Genomic DNA, 15,614 nt, shown 5'->3' with positions numbered 1-15,614 from the left:
TTTATTTTATCTAGGTACAAATCGATAGAAAATTATTGTTCTGAATAGAATTACAATATTGAATATAAAATACCTATGTGTAAATAGTATTTTTTTTTTTTTTTTTCTATATTTGTTCATTGTAACGACCTCAAGGTTTTTGACAATGCTTATCACAAGTGGGTAGTAGGGAGATCATGTGATCTATTTATCTATGTATATATCACTATATGCATGATACTACCCCCCTTCTCCAAGAGGAGACATGTGCGGTCTTCACTCCCAGTGGAGTGGGACCTAGTTGGAAACCGGATGACGCAATCGGTCGACAGCACGGGAAAATGGTGACTGCGTAGAATCACACACATTTTTTGCACTTTGCTATGAATCGAACCGATGACTGTGTGAGTCGTAAGTCAACTGTGTGACCACTGCGCCACTCCGGCCCCGTGTAAATAGTATAATAATGTAATCCTAATTATTTCATTGTAGCCCTAAGGAGATAAGAACAAATTCAGGATGATCCTGTATATATTAGTATATTAGCTATACTACTTAAAGTGTGATTGAGCTCCATAATATTATATTAACACGCATTGCGTATATTAATTATTATTATTATTATTATTATTATTATTATTATTATTATTAATGTTGTCAATCGTATTTTATTGTACTTTTATTGTATCGTAATTTACCCACCACGGAAAAAGACGTAACTGCCAACAAATATACACGCGTGTACGTGTGTAAGTATGCGATGTACGCAAGAAAGTACCCATACAATAGTAGTACCGTATTGCTCGTGTACATCGACGTGTAAATATTTAATATATTTTGCTTATACTATAATATAATATACGTATGGTTTATACCATGCTCTGTATATAAACACTAGCATGCACTGATGTTACCTGAAAACTGTGTATAATAATATACAATATGTGTGATGTGTTGCGCGACGTTTAAGGGTTGTTCGTGTGGGGGCAATCGTGGTGGTGAAGGAAGTGGCGGATAGATGTGTGAGATTTACCGGGGACCAGCTATATATATAATATCTCCAAGGAGAGGCGCACGCGCGTGTCATCATCCCTCCTGCCATGGGGTCCAACCGGAGCAGCTGCACCCCTTGTACACCACCGCAGCACAGCGTTCGCCACCCCGTCGAGGCTTCATCGAGTAACCTGGTCGCGTTTACGGTGACATCCATCACGCACGCATCAGCCACACTTAGGTACCTATATAATCCGGCAGATGATTTTTATCTTCGTTCCCTGTCTTGACGGAAAGCTGCAGCAGCGAGAGATTTGCCGATCTGCCACGTTTGCGGGATCTGCGAGACGACGACATATTATAGTTTTCCCGGTCGCGTAATACTCCTTGTACAGTATACATCTACGCAAGTACATACGTTTATGTATATGTATAATATATACACTTAATACTTATATAGGTACCTTCTTATAGCGACCGCATTGCGACTTGCGGAAACATTATACCGTTATTTACATACCTAAGCGACAATAGCATTTGAGATTTTAGGGTGGTGGGGTGTTAGAGCCATAATACAATAATATTGAATAAGCTTAAAAAAAATATGGGAAAGGTTTTTTTTTTTGGGGGGGGGGGTAGCCCCTAAAGGTCTTCCTCCTATTTACGCCTACCTATAACGTCATACGATTTGTTTAATAATAATTGTTGAATGCAGTACAGTACCTATCTGTCATATTATTATTTATGATTGCAAATTGCACAATGGATTCGATCTTTCGTACAACAATATTGTAATTATAAGTATACTTGATGCGGCGTTAAAGGATGATTCTAGCTCGGAGGCTTCATATATATTTGCTGTTGTAAAAGTCAAACATCAACTGATATTTCTATGCAGTTCTGTGTGTATTTAAGGATGGGTACAGTATGTATATCGTTGAGTGAATTATCAAAAACTTTTGATTTTAAAACAATTGCAGTATGTAAGAAAACATAATTATACTAAAGTTTGACTGTGTAAATAATATCGTAGCAAGAAATATGTTCCGAGAAAAAAAGTGACTTTTTGATTTATCTGTTGAAAATTAGATAGTTATCTAAATACCTATAAGAAATACGAATAAATAATATATTAACCTAATCTGAAGTATAATAATTACTGTATAACTTTTTCGGTTATAATAAATGTGAAGTTATATCCCCTAGATTCACCGTTCTCCCCACTGTAGTCGCGCTCCAGGGTGATTTATAACAGAATTTTTGAAGACAAGACTGTAATCATTCCCACAAACGTATCTGAAATTAATACAAAATGTGATTAAGTATATATATAATATATATACTCTTTTTTTTTATCAAAACCTCCGGTTTCTGCAGTGTTGATAAATCCCAGTATATTTCCCGTTCGAGAAAAATGCAATTTTAATAGGTGTTTATGCTGCGATATACCATCACAAGCGAATAAATTTTTTTTTAATACAATTATTATATTGTTATAATATAGCGATCGAACCGCGGGCTGTAAGAACACGACGTTGTACTTACCTATATTATATTACATCGTACTAATAATGTTAAGTGAGCTGTTTACATCGTGATAAACAAGACCTGTGAGTGCATCTATATTTGTACTCAGAATTTTTTTTATGTTGTATTAGAGTGTTGCGATGTTTTGAGCGCAACGGTGTTCCGAGTTCGATCATGAATTTTAATATTATATATTGGTACGTTATTATGCGAGCGTATAATAAAAGTGCAAACGGGTCTGCAGCCAAATATTATAATAATAGATGGTACCTATATAATATGTATATATAGTACACGATCGAGTGGAGATTCAATGACAACGGTGGAATAGGTTAGTGAGGGGTGTAACTGCGTAGAGAGGTGAAAGGACGGGAGGATGATTAGGAATGGGCAAGTAGGGGGTGAAGTGTACATATATATGTGAGTGTGGATGGACGGGGAGTTTCGGTGTTTGGTTTATATATGTTACCTAATTACGAAGATAAACAAGAGGAATGATGAGGGGGTGGTGGCTGAAGGTGTGTGTGGGGCCGGTCCGCGTGGTATAACGTGGAGGAGGGGAGGCGCATGGTGCGAAGGGAACCGAAGCCAATTACACGATAACGCGACAATAGACGGTGGCTGGAGGGGTGGGCGCGTGTTGTATATAGGGATAATCAAAATGCCACCACCGCCCAGTCCATGGACGACGAGGGTAAAGCGAATAAATCAGCCCGGAGACATGATTTTCCCCGCCACCAACAGCCCCCTCTACGCCGTCCAGTTGCTCGTAAGTCCCGAAGGAATCGTTAAGTCTGACCGGCAGATGGCGCGCTTATACGTGATCGGACGTAATAATACGACTGGACCGCCCCAGCCTAAACATTATATTATTATTATATACAAGATTACATATTATGTAGGTACCTATATACCTATTACCTATAAATAATGGAGCTCGGAGATGTATTGATGCTCCAATAAAAAATTTTCATCAAAATAGGTAAGTGATCTAAAAAAATATTATTTATTACGGAACCTGAAAAATAAAGAGGTTAATGGTTTGTTTAAGGATGGTGAAAATCGTAAGTCTCTTCAAATCACATTTTTTTCTAGCTGATTACTATGTGCAATATTGAGCCGAATACTATAATCAATCAATCTCGTCTGATATCAACGAATTTGTATATGGCAGTAAAATATCAACTCCGAAATTATACAAAGAAACAAAGCAGATTTTACTGTTATACTATTATAATTGTTTATGCGTCTATAGAACGTACGTTGAGCAATAAACTTAGGCGAATAAATCGGAACATAGTACTTAAAATAATGGTTAGAAACTTGAAATAGTTAAAAATTAAAATAAAACTTATATCGTATTGAAATAAATAATATTATAATTATTATTATTATTATAGAATTTGTATAATAGTTATACGAATAAAATATTTAATATTTTAATGTATCCGGTTTATACGATGTACGAACAAAAAGTATAATATTCTATAACTTTCATAGTTCCATCGTTATAGTGTAACGCACTAAAATAATACCTATATAATAGAATATATTTTAAAAAAATATATAAAGATAATAATAATATGCGGGCCTTCTGGAACGATAAATAATACATTTTATTATACTCCGGCCCACGAAAGTCCATATGTCAGAATGCGTCCGTCACTGCGCATGGGCACGTAGCCGAATAGAGGGAATGGCATCATGGTGGGAGAAAACAGACGTCACGTATTACTATATGAATGCGCGGTTTACGTATGGACTCTCGTGGGCTGGAGTATACATTGATACACAAATTGGCCTGTTTATCAGCACTACTATACCCTGTACCAAATAAGAGCGCACCAAATTTACGTAAGAAAACCGGTTTTGCCCGTGGCCGCCCGGTGCACTCTTATTTGGTACAAAGTATAATTTAAAGATATAATACCTAATAACAATAATAATAACTCACAGTTTGTCGGTGTTCTGCTAGCCAGCCTCTGCCAGGATCTATTCTACGATAATAACAATGATGTCGTAGTGATTCATCGCGTAAAAAAGACCTACCTACAACGGTGGCCACACTAAAAATAATATAATAAAAATGCATGATTTGCAGTTACGAAATATCGAACAAGAAAGTTGCGGTGATCAGTGCCCTTGGTATAAAATAATTTATGGGTGGAAAATTCGTGCCTATTGAATATAATATCGTCCGTACGGAGATTAGCACACACGGCTGATAGCTATATCAATTATTATATAAAGGTGATTTTTTAGGTGGCGATTCGCGCGCACACTAAAAAATATAATAATATTACCAGGTGAAAGTATAAAACGCATTTTTTGTAACGCACATACAATGAAACGGCGATTTGCGCTCGTATAAGAATGAAATAATACAAATTATATTAATTTACAACGATTTGCGCACTTAAAAATAATATACGAAGTCGCGTTGACCGTGTATGTCGCTAACAGACCTGGGCTGGTGTTAATTATTTCTCGTTCCAGCGAGACGGCGGCGTGAACAGAAACAATATAATATTATTGATTGCCCATAGCATGGAGTTATTGCGTATTTGCGTGCCCATTAAAGTCTTATAAGGCACCGTTTATTTTCTCACCAAGTATGCAAGACGTTTTACGATTTTTGCTGACCAAAATATGACTCGATTTCATGTTTTACGTCTATGATCATGACTGGCTTTATTGTGTACGTATTATTGACTAAACTGATTTATCAAAAAAAAAAAAATTAAGTACCTTCCATTCAAATAATCGCATCCGTTATGTGAAACTATAAACGTTCACATTTCATTCACTATAAAAAAAATTCGCTGAAATGCTGTCCATTATTCAAGAGCACCAGTGGGTGGGTGCTGCTATCTATCCCCCCCCCCCTGTTGTTTAAGTTAATATTTTGTCGTCGTTTGTCAAAAAAAAATATAGGTCGTACCTATAGGTATATTCATGACTTTTTATTTTGCTCCTCTCCCCTCCAGTTAAGTACTTCTACTGCCGCCCATGCCGCTATATTCAGAGGGTTCATTTTATAGATAGTTTGTAGTTCGTTTCCAAAAAAGTCCACTATTTGCAGATGCATGTTTTATGAAGATTTCGCTGTGTTATGTTTGTTGGGTAGGTATGTTGAGAAATGAGAGCGAAGACTCTTAGAATTGCCTATACGTACCAATGAGACTGCGTGAGTTAATGATTTTTTTTAAATCAAGTTAAGTTAATATGCACCAATAACTAAAAGTTAATTTAACTATAGGTCAACTCAGTTAAGTTCAAAGTTAATACTCACTTTTTGTAAGCTTTTTATTAAGTTAAAAAAAAAGTTTATTTGTTTACACAACGCTAGCGTACTTATTTTTTTTTGCCCAAAACTAAATTATTGACTATAGTGTTTATACTTTATACTTTATACTGTATTTCCGTTTACTTAGGTTCCAATGATACACATTATATTAACTTAAAATAATTCACGGTAAATATTTTTTGACATGAAAACGAAATAGATTAAAATAATGAAAAATGAATTCGTTAATGTCACGTTAATTAAAAAAGAGATTTAATAAGTTAACAGTTAATAGTTAATTAAAAGTCAAAAGTAACTAGGTAAGTTAAAAAGTTTAAATTAAATTAACTTCTTAACTTAACTTTAACTTTTTAACTCATTAATGCCCAGCCTATTGATACATACTATATTATAGATTCACGATAATCGTTGAAAAACATTTACCATATTTTTTATTTCTTTATCCGTTTAGCATTATTGATTTAAATAATATATTGAATGCACTTATACATATTATATTGTGTATAAACTATAAAGTGTTACATATGTTGTCCTGTTATTAATTCAGTGGATTAAAAAAATTCAACTAATCGGCAGTAATGTAGATTCAATAACACTTTAAAGTTTAATTTAAAACTTAATGGCGATTTTATGGAACACCCTGCAGCATATTTAAGTCATATTTTTAAATATTTTGATAATTTTTTACAATCATAATTTTTTTTATTCAATCTATGTCACTATGCCTATTTTACTACTCAGTAATTATCTAATTTATTTTATTCTGTGTGTATAAAGCAATAAATAAATACCCGGTGCCCAATGCCTACACTATATTATGGCATTGACTTTAATTTATACTACCAATACGGCAATACCTACGTATAATAATACGAATTTTATTTTTCTATAAACCAAACGTATTTAACTAATTTACATTATTATACCTTGAGCCGAAATCATTAATATTACATAATTACACAGTCCCAAACTCCCAATAATAATATGCGTGTTTATAGGTGCACTCAACCCGGTACAGCCAACTTCTGAATTTATCATTTATCTAATTTCCCAACTAGTAATGAAAACAAAAATAAACAAGACGTATCTATATTATAATATCATAGGTATACAGAAATCAATGTATCTACAATCTACATAGTGTCATAGCCGTATATTATATTATACTATATGGTTATGAGCAATAGTTAATATTTATACGTATACACGTAGGTACGCACTATATAATACGCGTAACGCCTTTCAAAATGATTGTAAATAAGTACATTATTATTATATATAATATGTAACGCAATGTAACGTAATATACTAATATATGAGCTTTATAGTCATTAGAAAACAATAATGTGTTAAATAATAATAATATATTTACCGAAAATAATATAACGATAAATTAACATTCAAGCGACTGATCGAACAATATTTATAGTGTGGAAAGATATTAATATATTTAGGTGTTACATTATTATATGCAATAAATAGGTATTTACCGCCGCCGCCACCGCGCTGATTTGTCGGTTTACCATCGTTTGCTCTTTTTTACTCGTATAGAAAAGGGTGCTGATGTGGTCGGACGCGTGTAGCTTTAGGGTATTGTATGTTATATAAGGGCGCAGAAGTAGTGCGTACAAGTAAACGCGTTTTTAAACATTTGCCAGAAAAACACAGCCCGGAAGAATTCCGAGGGTGCGAAAAGAAAAACGTCCCCAGTGAGAAATTAGTCTATAAAGGTCTGGCCGTTTTAGCAGGGTCGGTATGTTTTATAGCTGACCATTAAATTATGTCAGCTCGACGTGTATAGATTATTGCAGTCGATTTACTGTGTAGGAGGTACGCCAATGAATATAATATATTTTATATTATGTGCATCACACGTGCGCGCGCATTATTCTCGTATCTGCATTATATTATTTTCAATACTTTATACCACGCATACGATACGGAAACTGAAAATAATTTCGATTTCGATAGGTTTGTGACCGCATAAATAAAAAAATATCGTTACCATATAAATAATAAACCTACTGCATAACTGCAGTTATTAGTCCGCAAATTAAATGGTTTTTCTAAATCACTTAAAGGAGTTTAATTATTAATATACAGGTTGACGGTTGTAACAAGAATACCTGACAAATGAAATAATTTTTTATATATATTTAATTGACACTTTGATACTTTATATGATCACATTGGTCAAGAAGGTCATTTTGATTCTATTAACGAGTCAATTCCATAAAAAAATGTTCCATTGTAATGATAATTTATTAATATGTATGTAATAGAAGGTACTTAAAATTAAATTAAAATTACAGAATAAAATACAAATAGTAAAAAAATACATTCAAAATAAAGAAAATAAGGAACTATATCTATCAATTTTGAATTGAACAAAAGTATTATTTTTCATATTAGTCTGAAACTATAGGTAAGCCGTAATTTTTATTTTTATTTTTTGATAAAAATAAAATATATATTACCTGCAATTTTTGAAACAACTGAAAAGTATTTATTATTATTTTCGTGTAAAGAAGATTTATCTTTTAATTTAACCAAAATAATTCTCTTTGAGTTATTTCAGTCAACTTCATCTTCAATAGTTTTTTAGATTCAAAATTTTTTTTATCAGATAATGTTTCAAAAGTAGGTAAATATGGATCAATTAAAATTCAATTTTCAAAATTTATGACTATGTTTTCTGGTTCCACTGCAATTTATTTTTCGTCAGGCCCCAATAAAAGCTTTCATAAATGTGATTAAATTATCCGATACACAGTGATTCTAATAAAAAAAGCAAATTTAACATTAGAAATACACGATTTTTGATCAGGTCGTTCTTTTTGATTCCAATAAACAGTCGATTCTATAAACCAAGGATCACAAAAAACTCAAAGAATAGTAATTGATGTTTTTGATGAAAATAACGAGAATATCGTAAACACACTTGTAATAGATAAAACTGAAAAATTAATTTTTTATGCACTTTAAATAAGAATTCGTTGTTGTTTTGTGGTATTTCGTGGATACTGCAGGCGGTTATATAGGTATAGGTACCTAATGCCCCGCACAGCCTTGTCGGAGTCGATTAACCGGTGTAGGGTTAGGGCAAGTGTCGTTGTTTAGTTCTGTTCTTCCTTATTGCCGATGGTCGGTATAATATTGTTTATATTAGCACAGCCATACAGCTCGCACGTGTATCTCAAATCTTAATATTATATAGTCATATAATTATAGTAATAAATTTTTTTACGAGTCAATACACGACGGATTTAATTACAATAATTTATACATTAAGTTATAGTAGGGTAGGTAGCTATATAGTAGATAATTACTATAAATAACATAATAATAATATGTAAAGGGTCTATCGTATTATTTATATTGTATAAACAACGTTAAAATAAATTAAAATGTATGAAATAGGGTGCCAATAATTAGGGGTGTAATACTGCCACTATATATAATATGATATTATATATAGGTACTCCGCCCGTCCATAAACTTTAAATGCCAATTATGGGCTAACAAAAGGCAATTCGTATTCGATTTGTCCCACGACGTGCCTATATATAGTTTATATGTATACAATACGCACGAATGTTTTATAAAATAAAAATAATATATTATTCTCTTGGCGTTTCGGAGTAGGTACGCGTGAACGATTTAAATTAAAGGTTGTCGCTGCTTGAGCTTAAAGATTAAATTAATAAAAACCGGAGATTGAATGCAAAACCGCGTTGTGTCGATACATATATAAAAAAAGCTTAGCTGTACGACGAACACTCATTACATCCAACCGTATTATATAGGAAAGTGTCACGAAGATGTGAACTGCAGAGAAAACCGCAATAGGCGCGGGTTAAATGATAATATACGCGTACGGTGTATCACCCTGTATATATAGGCACCACCCACGGCTCTGCGGCACGCTGTATATGCGAGTAGATACATTTACACACACAAATATAATATATATATATATATTACGACGCTTGTAAATCTTTGTCGCACAATCACTTTATAAGCACGCGGGGGGTGGGTGAACGCTATCGCCGGGTTGTCGGGATGGTGGTGGTGGTTGGGGGTGGTGTTGCACCGCGGCGAAGGTGCAGGACGAGCGCGGGTGGCAAGAGAGCTGCGGGACGACGAATAGCATCGGTCGACTTGTAAATCCCTGCGAATTGCCATGGAAACCGCAAAGCTCCTACCACCGGCGGTGGTGGTGGCGGTTTTATCTGCGTGCCGTCTCTCATTGTCGCGGTGTTTTGCTCTCGGCGCACACGTGTAAAATGGCCGAAGACGCACGAACGGCGGTGGCGGTGGAGGTGATGGTGAAGGTGGAGGTGGAAGTGGTGGTGGCGGTGGTGGCGGGCCGCCAAAGTTTTCCATTGGCCTCGTCGCCGTGGCGTAATATAATCGTCGGCGCGAAGCGCGTTTTTTTTACCGTCATCCGCGGTATATATGGTCCGTCGGTTCCGCTATAATTCCCCTCGCTCGATCTCAGCTTCCTCTCGTCGACTCTATAATAAAATATTATAATATTATGCTCTCATACGTCGTCGTCATTGCTTACTTACAGAGTTTTGCCTGATCCTATATTTTCACAAACGCTTTTGATCCATATCTATAAACCAAATATTATATAATATCGCATCATACATCGTGATGCCATAATAATATATACGACCACTTTATATTAATATACAATAATCACGTGATATCTCAATATATTTAAGTACCGAACGTACATTATATAATATCATTATAAATATATATATATATATAGGTATCCAATTGTTGGGAGATTGATAAAATTATATTTTTATGCTTGGCATGCTGGAGAAACAATGGAATTCACGAACACGACTGGATAAAAAACGCTGGACATAATACGCGTACTTAACTTTTTGAGGTAAAAAGAAAGACGCTTTTATATAGGATAAAAAATTAACACCAGTTTAATATTTAACGCTAACTTATGAACATCCACGTGGCTCAACTTTGGCACAGACACGAGTTACCCGATAGCACAACATCAACTGCAATCGACCGCGGATTTTCAGTGCATACTTACTTCCATCTCAAGTCTTCTGCAGGCCTGGGGATTTGTTCAAGTTGGGAATGGGGTCTATACATTTTTAGAATACATGGGCATTTTAACTAGAGAAAAAAAATCTGGTACCTATAATCCATATAAGTACATGTACAAAACATTTTTTATGAATATATAAATAAATGTTTAATAATAATATTTGTGAATTAATGCAGCAGAAAATACAATATATGTATTTATATTAATATTTTTGTATGTACCTATAATTACAAAAAAAAGTAAAATAATTCATAAAATAAAATCTAAATGACGTTTCGAATTAGATAACGTATTTGTAATTTATTCAGATAATATTATACTAATGTCAAAATTAATATTTAGAGAAGCTACTGAGCATTGAGTATTGATTCTGGTGTTGAGTTTCTTAAATAATTTTTACCCATTTCAGAGTGGAAAATGTTCTTTCAGCTTCAACTGATTAATAGTGCTATTAATATTTGTAATAATTTAAAATATTTGGAAATAAATCAGTATTACATAGATTAGTTATTTCAATAGTCCTTTTTTGTGTTATATTATTGCAGTCCAAATAGCGATTCCATAAAACCACTTCTGATTTTTCTCGATCAAAATTGTCAACATCAGTAGAATAAAATTCAACGATTTATTTTAATTTTTCTTCATTAAATGTTGAACTAATGATTGACATTTGGAATCCAGTTATATTTTCATGATTAATAAAGTTGTCATTCAGTTGTTACTTGTTGGATATCTACAGCAGGTAAGTGGATGTCGCTCTGCTGTACAGTAGATTACAAGTGAGTCATTGTATAATGGATTGTATTAGACTTGAATTCAATGATATAATAGGTAATATAATATCATTGTATAAGAAAAACGATTCTGAGCGGAGACGATTTGTCAGTCTGGATATTTTATATTGTTATTATTTTTTTGTCATGTAAGTTGATTTATAATATTATAATATTTTATTCGTTTCTATGGTGATAAACATAGCGTTGGAAATTAAAATCCCATTTTTAGCGTTTTTTCGTCATTTTTCGGTTGTTTTTCCCGTAGAATTTAATAACTATTGAGAAAATCGAAAAATGACCTCTTTAAAGTACCATATTGATCCAATTTGATAAAAGATAAGGTACTATATGTTGAAATCGAAGCACTCCTTCTGGTAGAAATTTCGTATACAGGATATAAAAAAAAAAAATGAAAAAATAAGCACCATTGTAAAACCAATAGCTTCCTCGCTCCGCTCAGAATCTAAAAATTGTCTGTAGGTCTTAAATCGTGCTCAGAAAGGTCTGTAAATACAGTGTTACTACTTAATCATTTTGAAACTAATGTACAACCGTGTGTCTGTGTACATTGTAACATGTAATCATTGATCAAATAGCGGGAATATTGAGTTCATAAGTAGAAACTGTTTTTGATCATTAATAAATTGAAATGATTACACAATATTTTGTTCTCACTAACTGGCCAACCTGCCAATACTATACATTGTGTGCCTCACTTTTCTAAGACAGGTCTCTTCTGTCTATATTACTATAATATGGTTTCACTGCTGACAAGTTTCCGAGGAGAACGATTACGAATTATCGTAATATAATAATAATATTCTATACCTGTATGACCTATACTTTTTTTTGTAATCTACGGACTACGTGATTATAATATGATTGTTCCCTATATACACCGCAGCATTTGGTTTTTTAAGCACCCCTTTAAATCAGGATTTAAAACGACCGCCGATCGTAAACGCCATTAATGAAATTCTTAATAATATAACTACTCAAGTATTCTGCGTATTATTATCATCACGATCACAAAAATATATTTCGTTTATTCGAGTGCATACATATAACACTTGACTGCATTATGAAGACGATTGATGTTTCGGTTTCAGAGCAGCTGCGAAGAACACGACTAAAAAGAAAATTTTATTTTGATTCGCGCAATAGTATTAGGTACAAGGCGATTTCCACCAATTTTATCATTAAGTACCTATAAGTAAATATACAACGTTTGCATTGTTTATCTATTTAATTTGTTATTCGTATATTTGTCAAGATAATGAGTGTCATCTAACTGATAAAATAATCACCTTGTACGCGTATATACGTATTTTTCACTGTTGTCGCGGTATGTGATATAAATATATATATGCGGTATCCATATATATGTGTTTTACGACTTAACTGTTATGCACTCAGGTCCCCAGCAGCCCAAAAGTATGTATTGTTTATCTTAACGGGGACAATCATTTTGTATAAAAATTGTAGGTAATTTATGCACCACGAGATTATTTAATTATGTCAAACAATAAAAATATTTGTCGTTATATAGTAAGAAAGAAGTATGAACTCAAGTACGTTTTTATCTATAATCTATAATCTGCAAGTCGCAAGTGTAATATATTACTGATGGACATAAGTACATGACAATATAATATTATCTAATATCTATTATAGCTGGTATACGCTTATTAGTAGAGTACTTATTATAAATTGTGTAAGAGCTAACTAATTTCGAAAGGATATTATTGAAGAAAAATATCAGCACTATGCGTATTTTATGTATAATAGGTATATATATTACCTAACCTAAATAGGAAGTTAGAACAAATAAAATAGGTGCGTAAGTATAATATAATTTTAGTAATATCAATAGTAATACCTAACCTAATACCACCTATAAAATATAATGTATTGCTCCGTTGATACAAAATAATAATTACAAATAATAATATATAGCTGGTATGAAAATATATTTATTTGTTGAAGAAATATCAAGGTATAATAATGTATATTATTAACTAATGCAAATGAAATATCAAATTAATCATTTAGATATTTAGCATATTATACATAAAAAAAAATTGGTTTATACGCTAATAGTGAAGTAATAAAAGTCGTACCTACTGTAAGTAATTATAATTATATTATTATCTTATAGATTATTGGTTTAACTATAAAAATTAATAAACATTATAATATTATATTGAACAATATATGTATGAAAATAAAACGTACGAATAATAAAACAATAATATTATTATATTATATCGTTACGTAATGTGCAGTATATTTTATGATTGCATATAGTTACACCGTTTTTCGTCAAACTACATGACCACAAAAATTTACAACAGCATGTGCTTGGCGACCAGCGCTAACGATGAGACTTGGACGAGCAGTAAGCACATTTCCGTGCTGGAAGCGCCATTCTTCGGGGCAACAGTGGTAGTGGTAGCTTCCGGTGCGGTCGTCGTAGTGTCGGTTACAACGTCATTAGCAGGCTTGTCGACCGGAGCTCCAATGTTATTGGAATTGCTGGCAGGTCCGGTGCCTACCGGTACGGGGGCCTGTGCATAAGAAAAAATATCAAGTCAAGTGGATTTAAATAAATATATATATAAAGATATAATATAAATAAATCGTCTCCGTCAACAAACGTCCGCATGGTATACGCATATAAAATACGATATAATGATATCACATCGTCGAATCGCGTTTGATCGGACGAAAGACGAATTATTATTTTTAATATATACGACATATACATTGCGACATGGGAGGTACACGAGGGTACGAACGGAGGGACCGTGCGCCCACGATATGCGTGTGGGTGAGTGGTTTGCGTTTGGGCGATTTTTTAGAAATTGCCATGTGTTTGGGAAATTTAGCATAATATTCTATTTGAATTTGCCGAAACACGCGTTAATCAATATAACCTTTTCCTTCTTATAATGTACCATTCTCGTTCAAACACATTAGGTACTTATAATTACATTTACTATATTATGCGGGTAAAAATAGGTAATTCGTACAAACGCATGACGCCCGCGTGGGTGTATCGTCGGAGGCCCCCCGGTCAATCCCGAGTTATTGCTACATAATACAATTGATTATAAATACTAGTATTTACAATCAATGATAATATTAATTATCAATGCGAAACGAAACAATATTATTTACCGCGTTTTCGGCGACGGGGCCGCTGAAGGCACCCTGGAGCGTGAAGGCGAACACGGCTACGACGAACACGATTTTGTACATGTTGATGCGTTTAACTGCAGCTGTGCGTGTGTGGTTAATTTGAAATTCGACTGAACTCTGATCGAAGACTAAACGCTAAACGTTCTTTTACCGACTTCCTAAGAGACGGGCGCCGCCGACGCGTATCTTATCTATTACAGCCGAACGACACTCCACCACGAGGACACAGCACTCGTGTGTGACTCGGAGATAACGCGAGTTCGAGTGCGTTGCGTTTCATATTATTATTATAATATTATAGTACGGTCCTGTTAGCTGTACACGATATAATAACAGGTAGGTACCTATTATTATGCGCATCATGCGCTCGAGACCACAAAACAATATTCACAATATTAATATAATATTTATATATATATTTATATTGTTTTAGTGCCTACACGCGTTATATAATAGGTTCAATAAATGAAACACAATTTATAGATCCAAAAGCATTTAGTTTATTTGCACACCGATTACCCGCGGAATTAATGCGACGTGCCTGCGATAGAATTATTAGAATTATATTATCGTCATGTTCGATTATAAAATTTAACCGAACAACAATGATTAAAACGTGGCTTACTTCGAATTGTTGACAACGTAATACATTGATACCAATAATCAATACCTGTGTGTTTTACCGTCGTAAAATATTATATTCTAGTATTCTACATCTATAATTCTATATCAACTGTTAATT

The 15,614-nt window shown here is 33.5% G+C and overlaps 1 protein-coding gene across 1 annotated transcript; it reads right to left on the bottom strand.

Moving 5' to 3' along the window:
• Positions 1-13,506: 13,506 nt before the first annotated feature.
• LOC100164630 (uncharacterized) lies at positions 13,507-15,353 on the bottom strand. The gene is given in 2 exon segments (NM_001162162.2): positions 13,507-14,238; positions 14,852-15,353. Coding segments are annotated over 2 exon segments (303 nt in total). The 5' UTR covers positions 14,933-15,353; the 3' UTR covers positions 13,507-14,016.
• Positions 15,354-15,614: the final 261 nt, after the last annotated feature.

The sequence above is a fragment of the Acyrthosiphon pisum genome, chromosome A1, assembly GCF_005508785.2.
Source record: "Acyrthosiphon pisum isolate AL4f chromosome A1, pea_aphid_22Mar2018_4r6ur, whole genome shotgun sequence".
NCBI classification, from domain to species: Eukaryota; Metazoa; Arthropoda; class Insecta; order Hemiptera; family Aphididae; genus Acyrthosiphon; species Acyrthosiphon pisum.
Note: the sequence above shows the minus strand (reverse complement) of the source record. Positions and strands in the feature narration are given on the sequence as shown.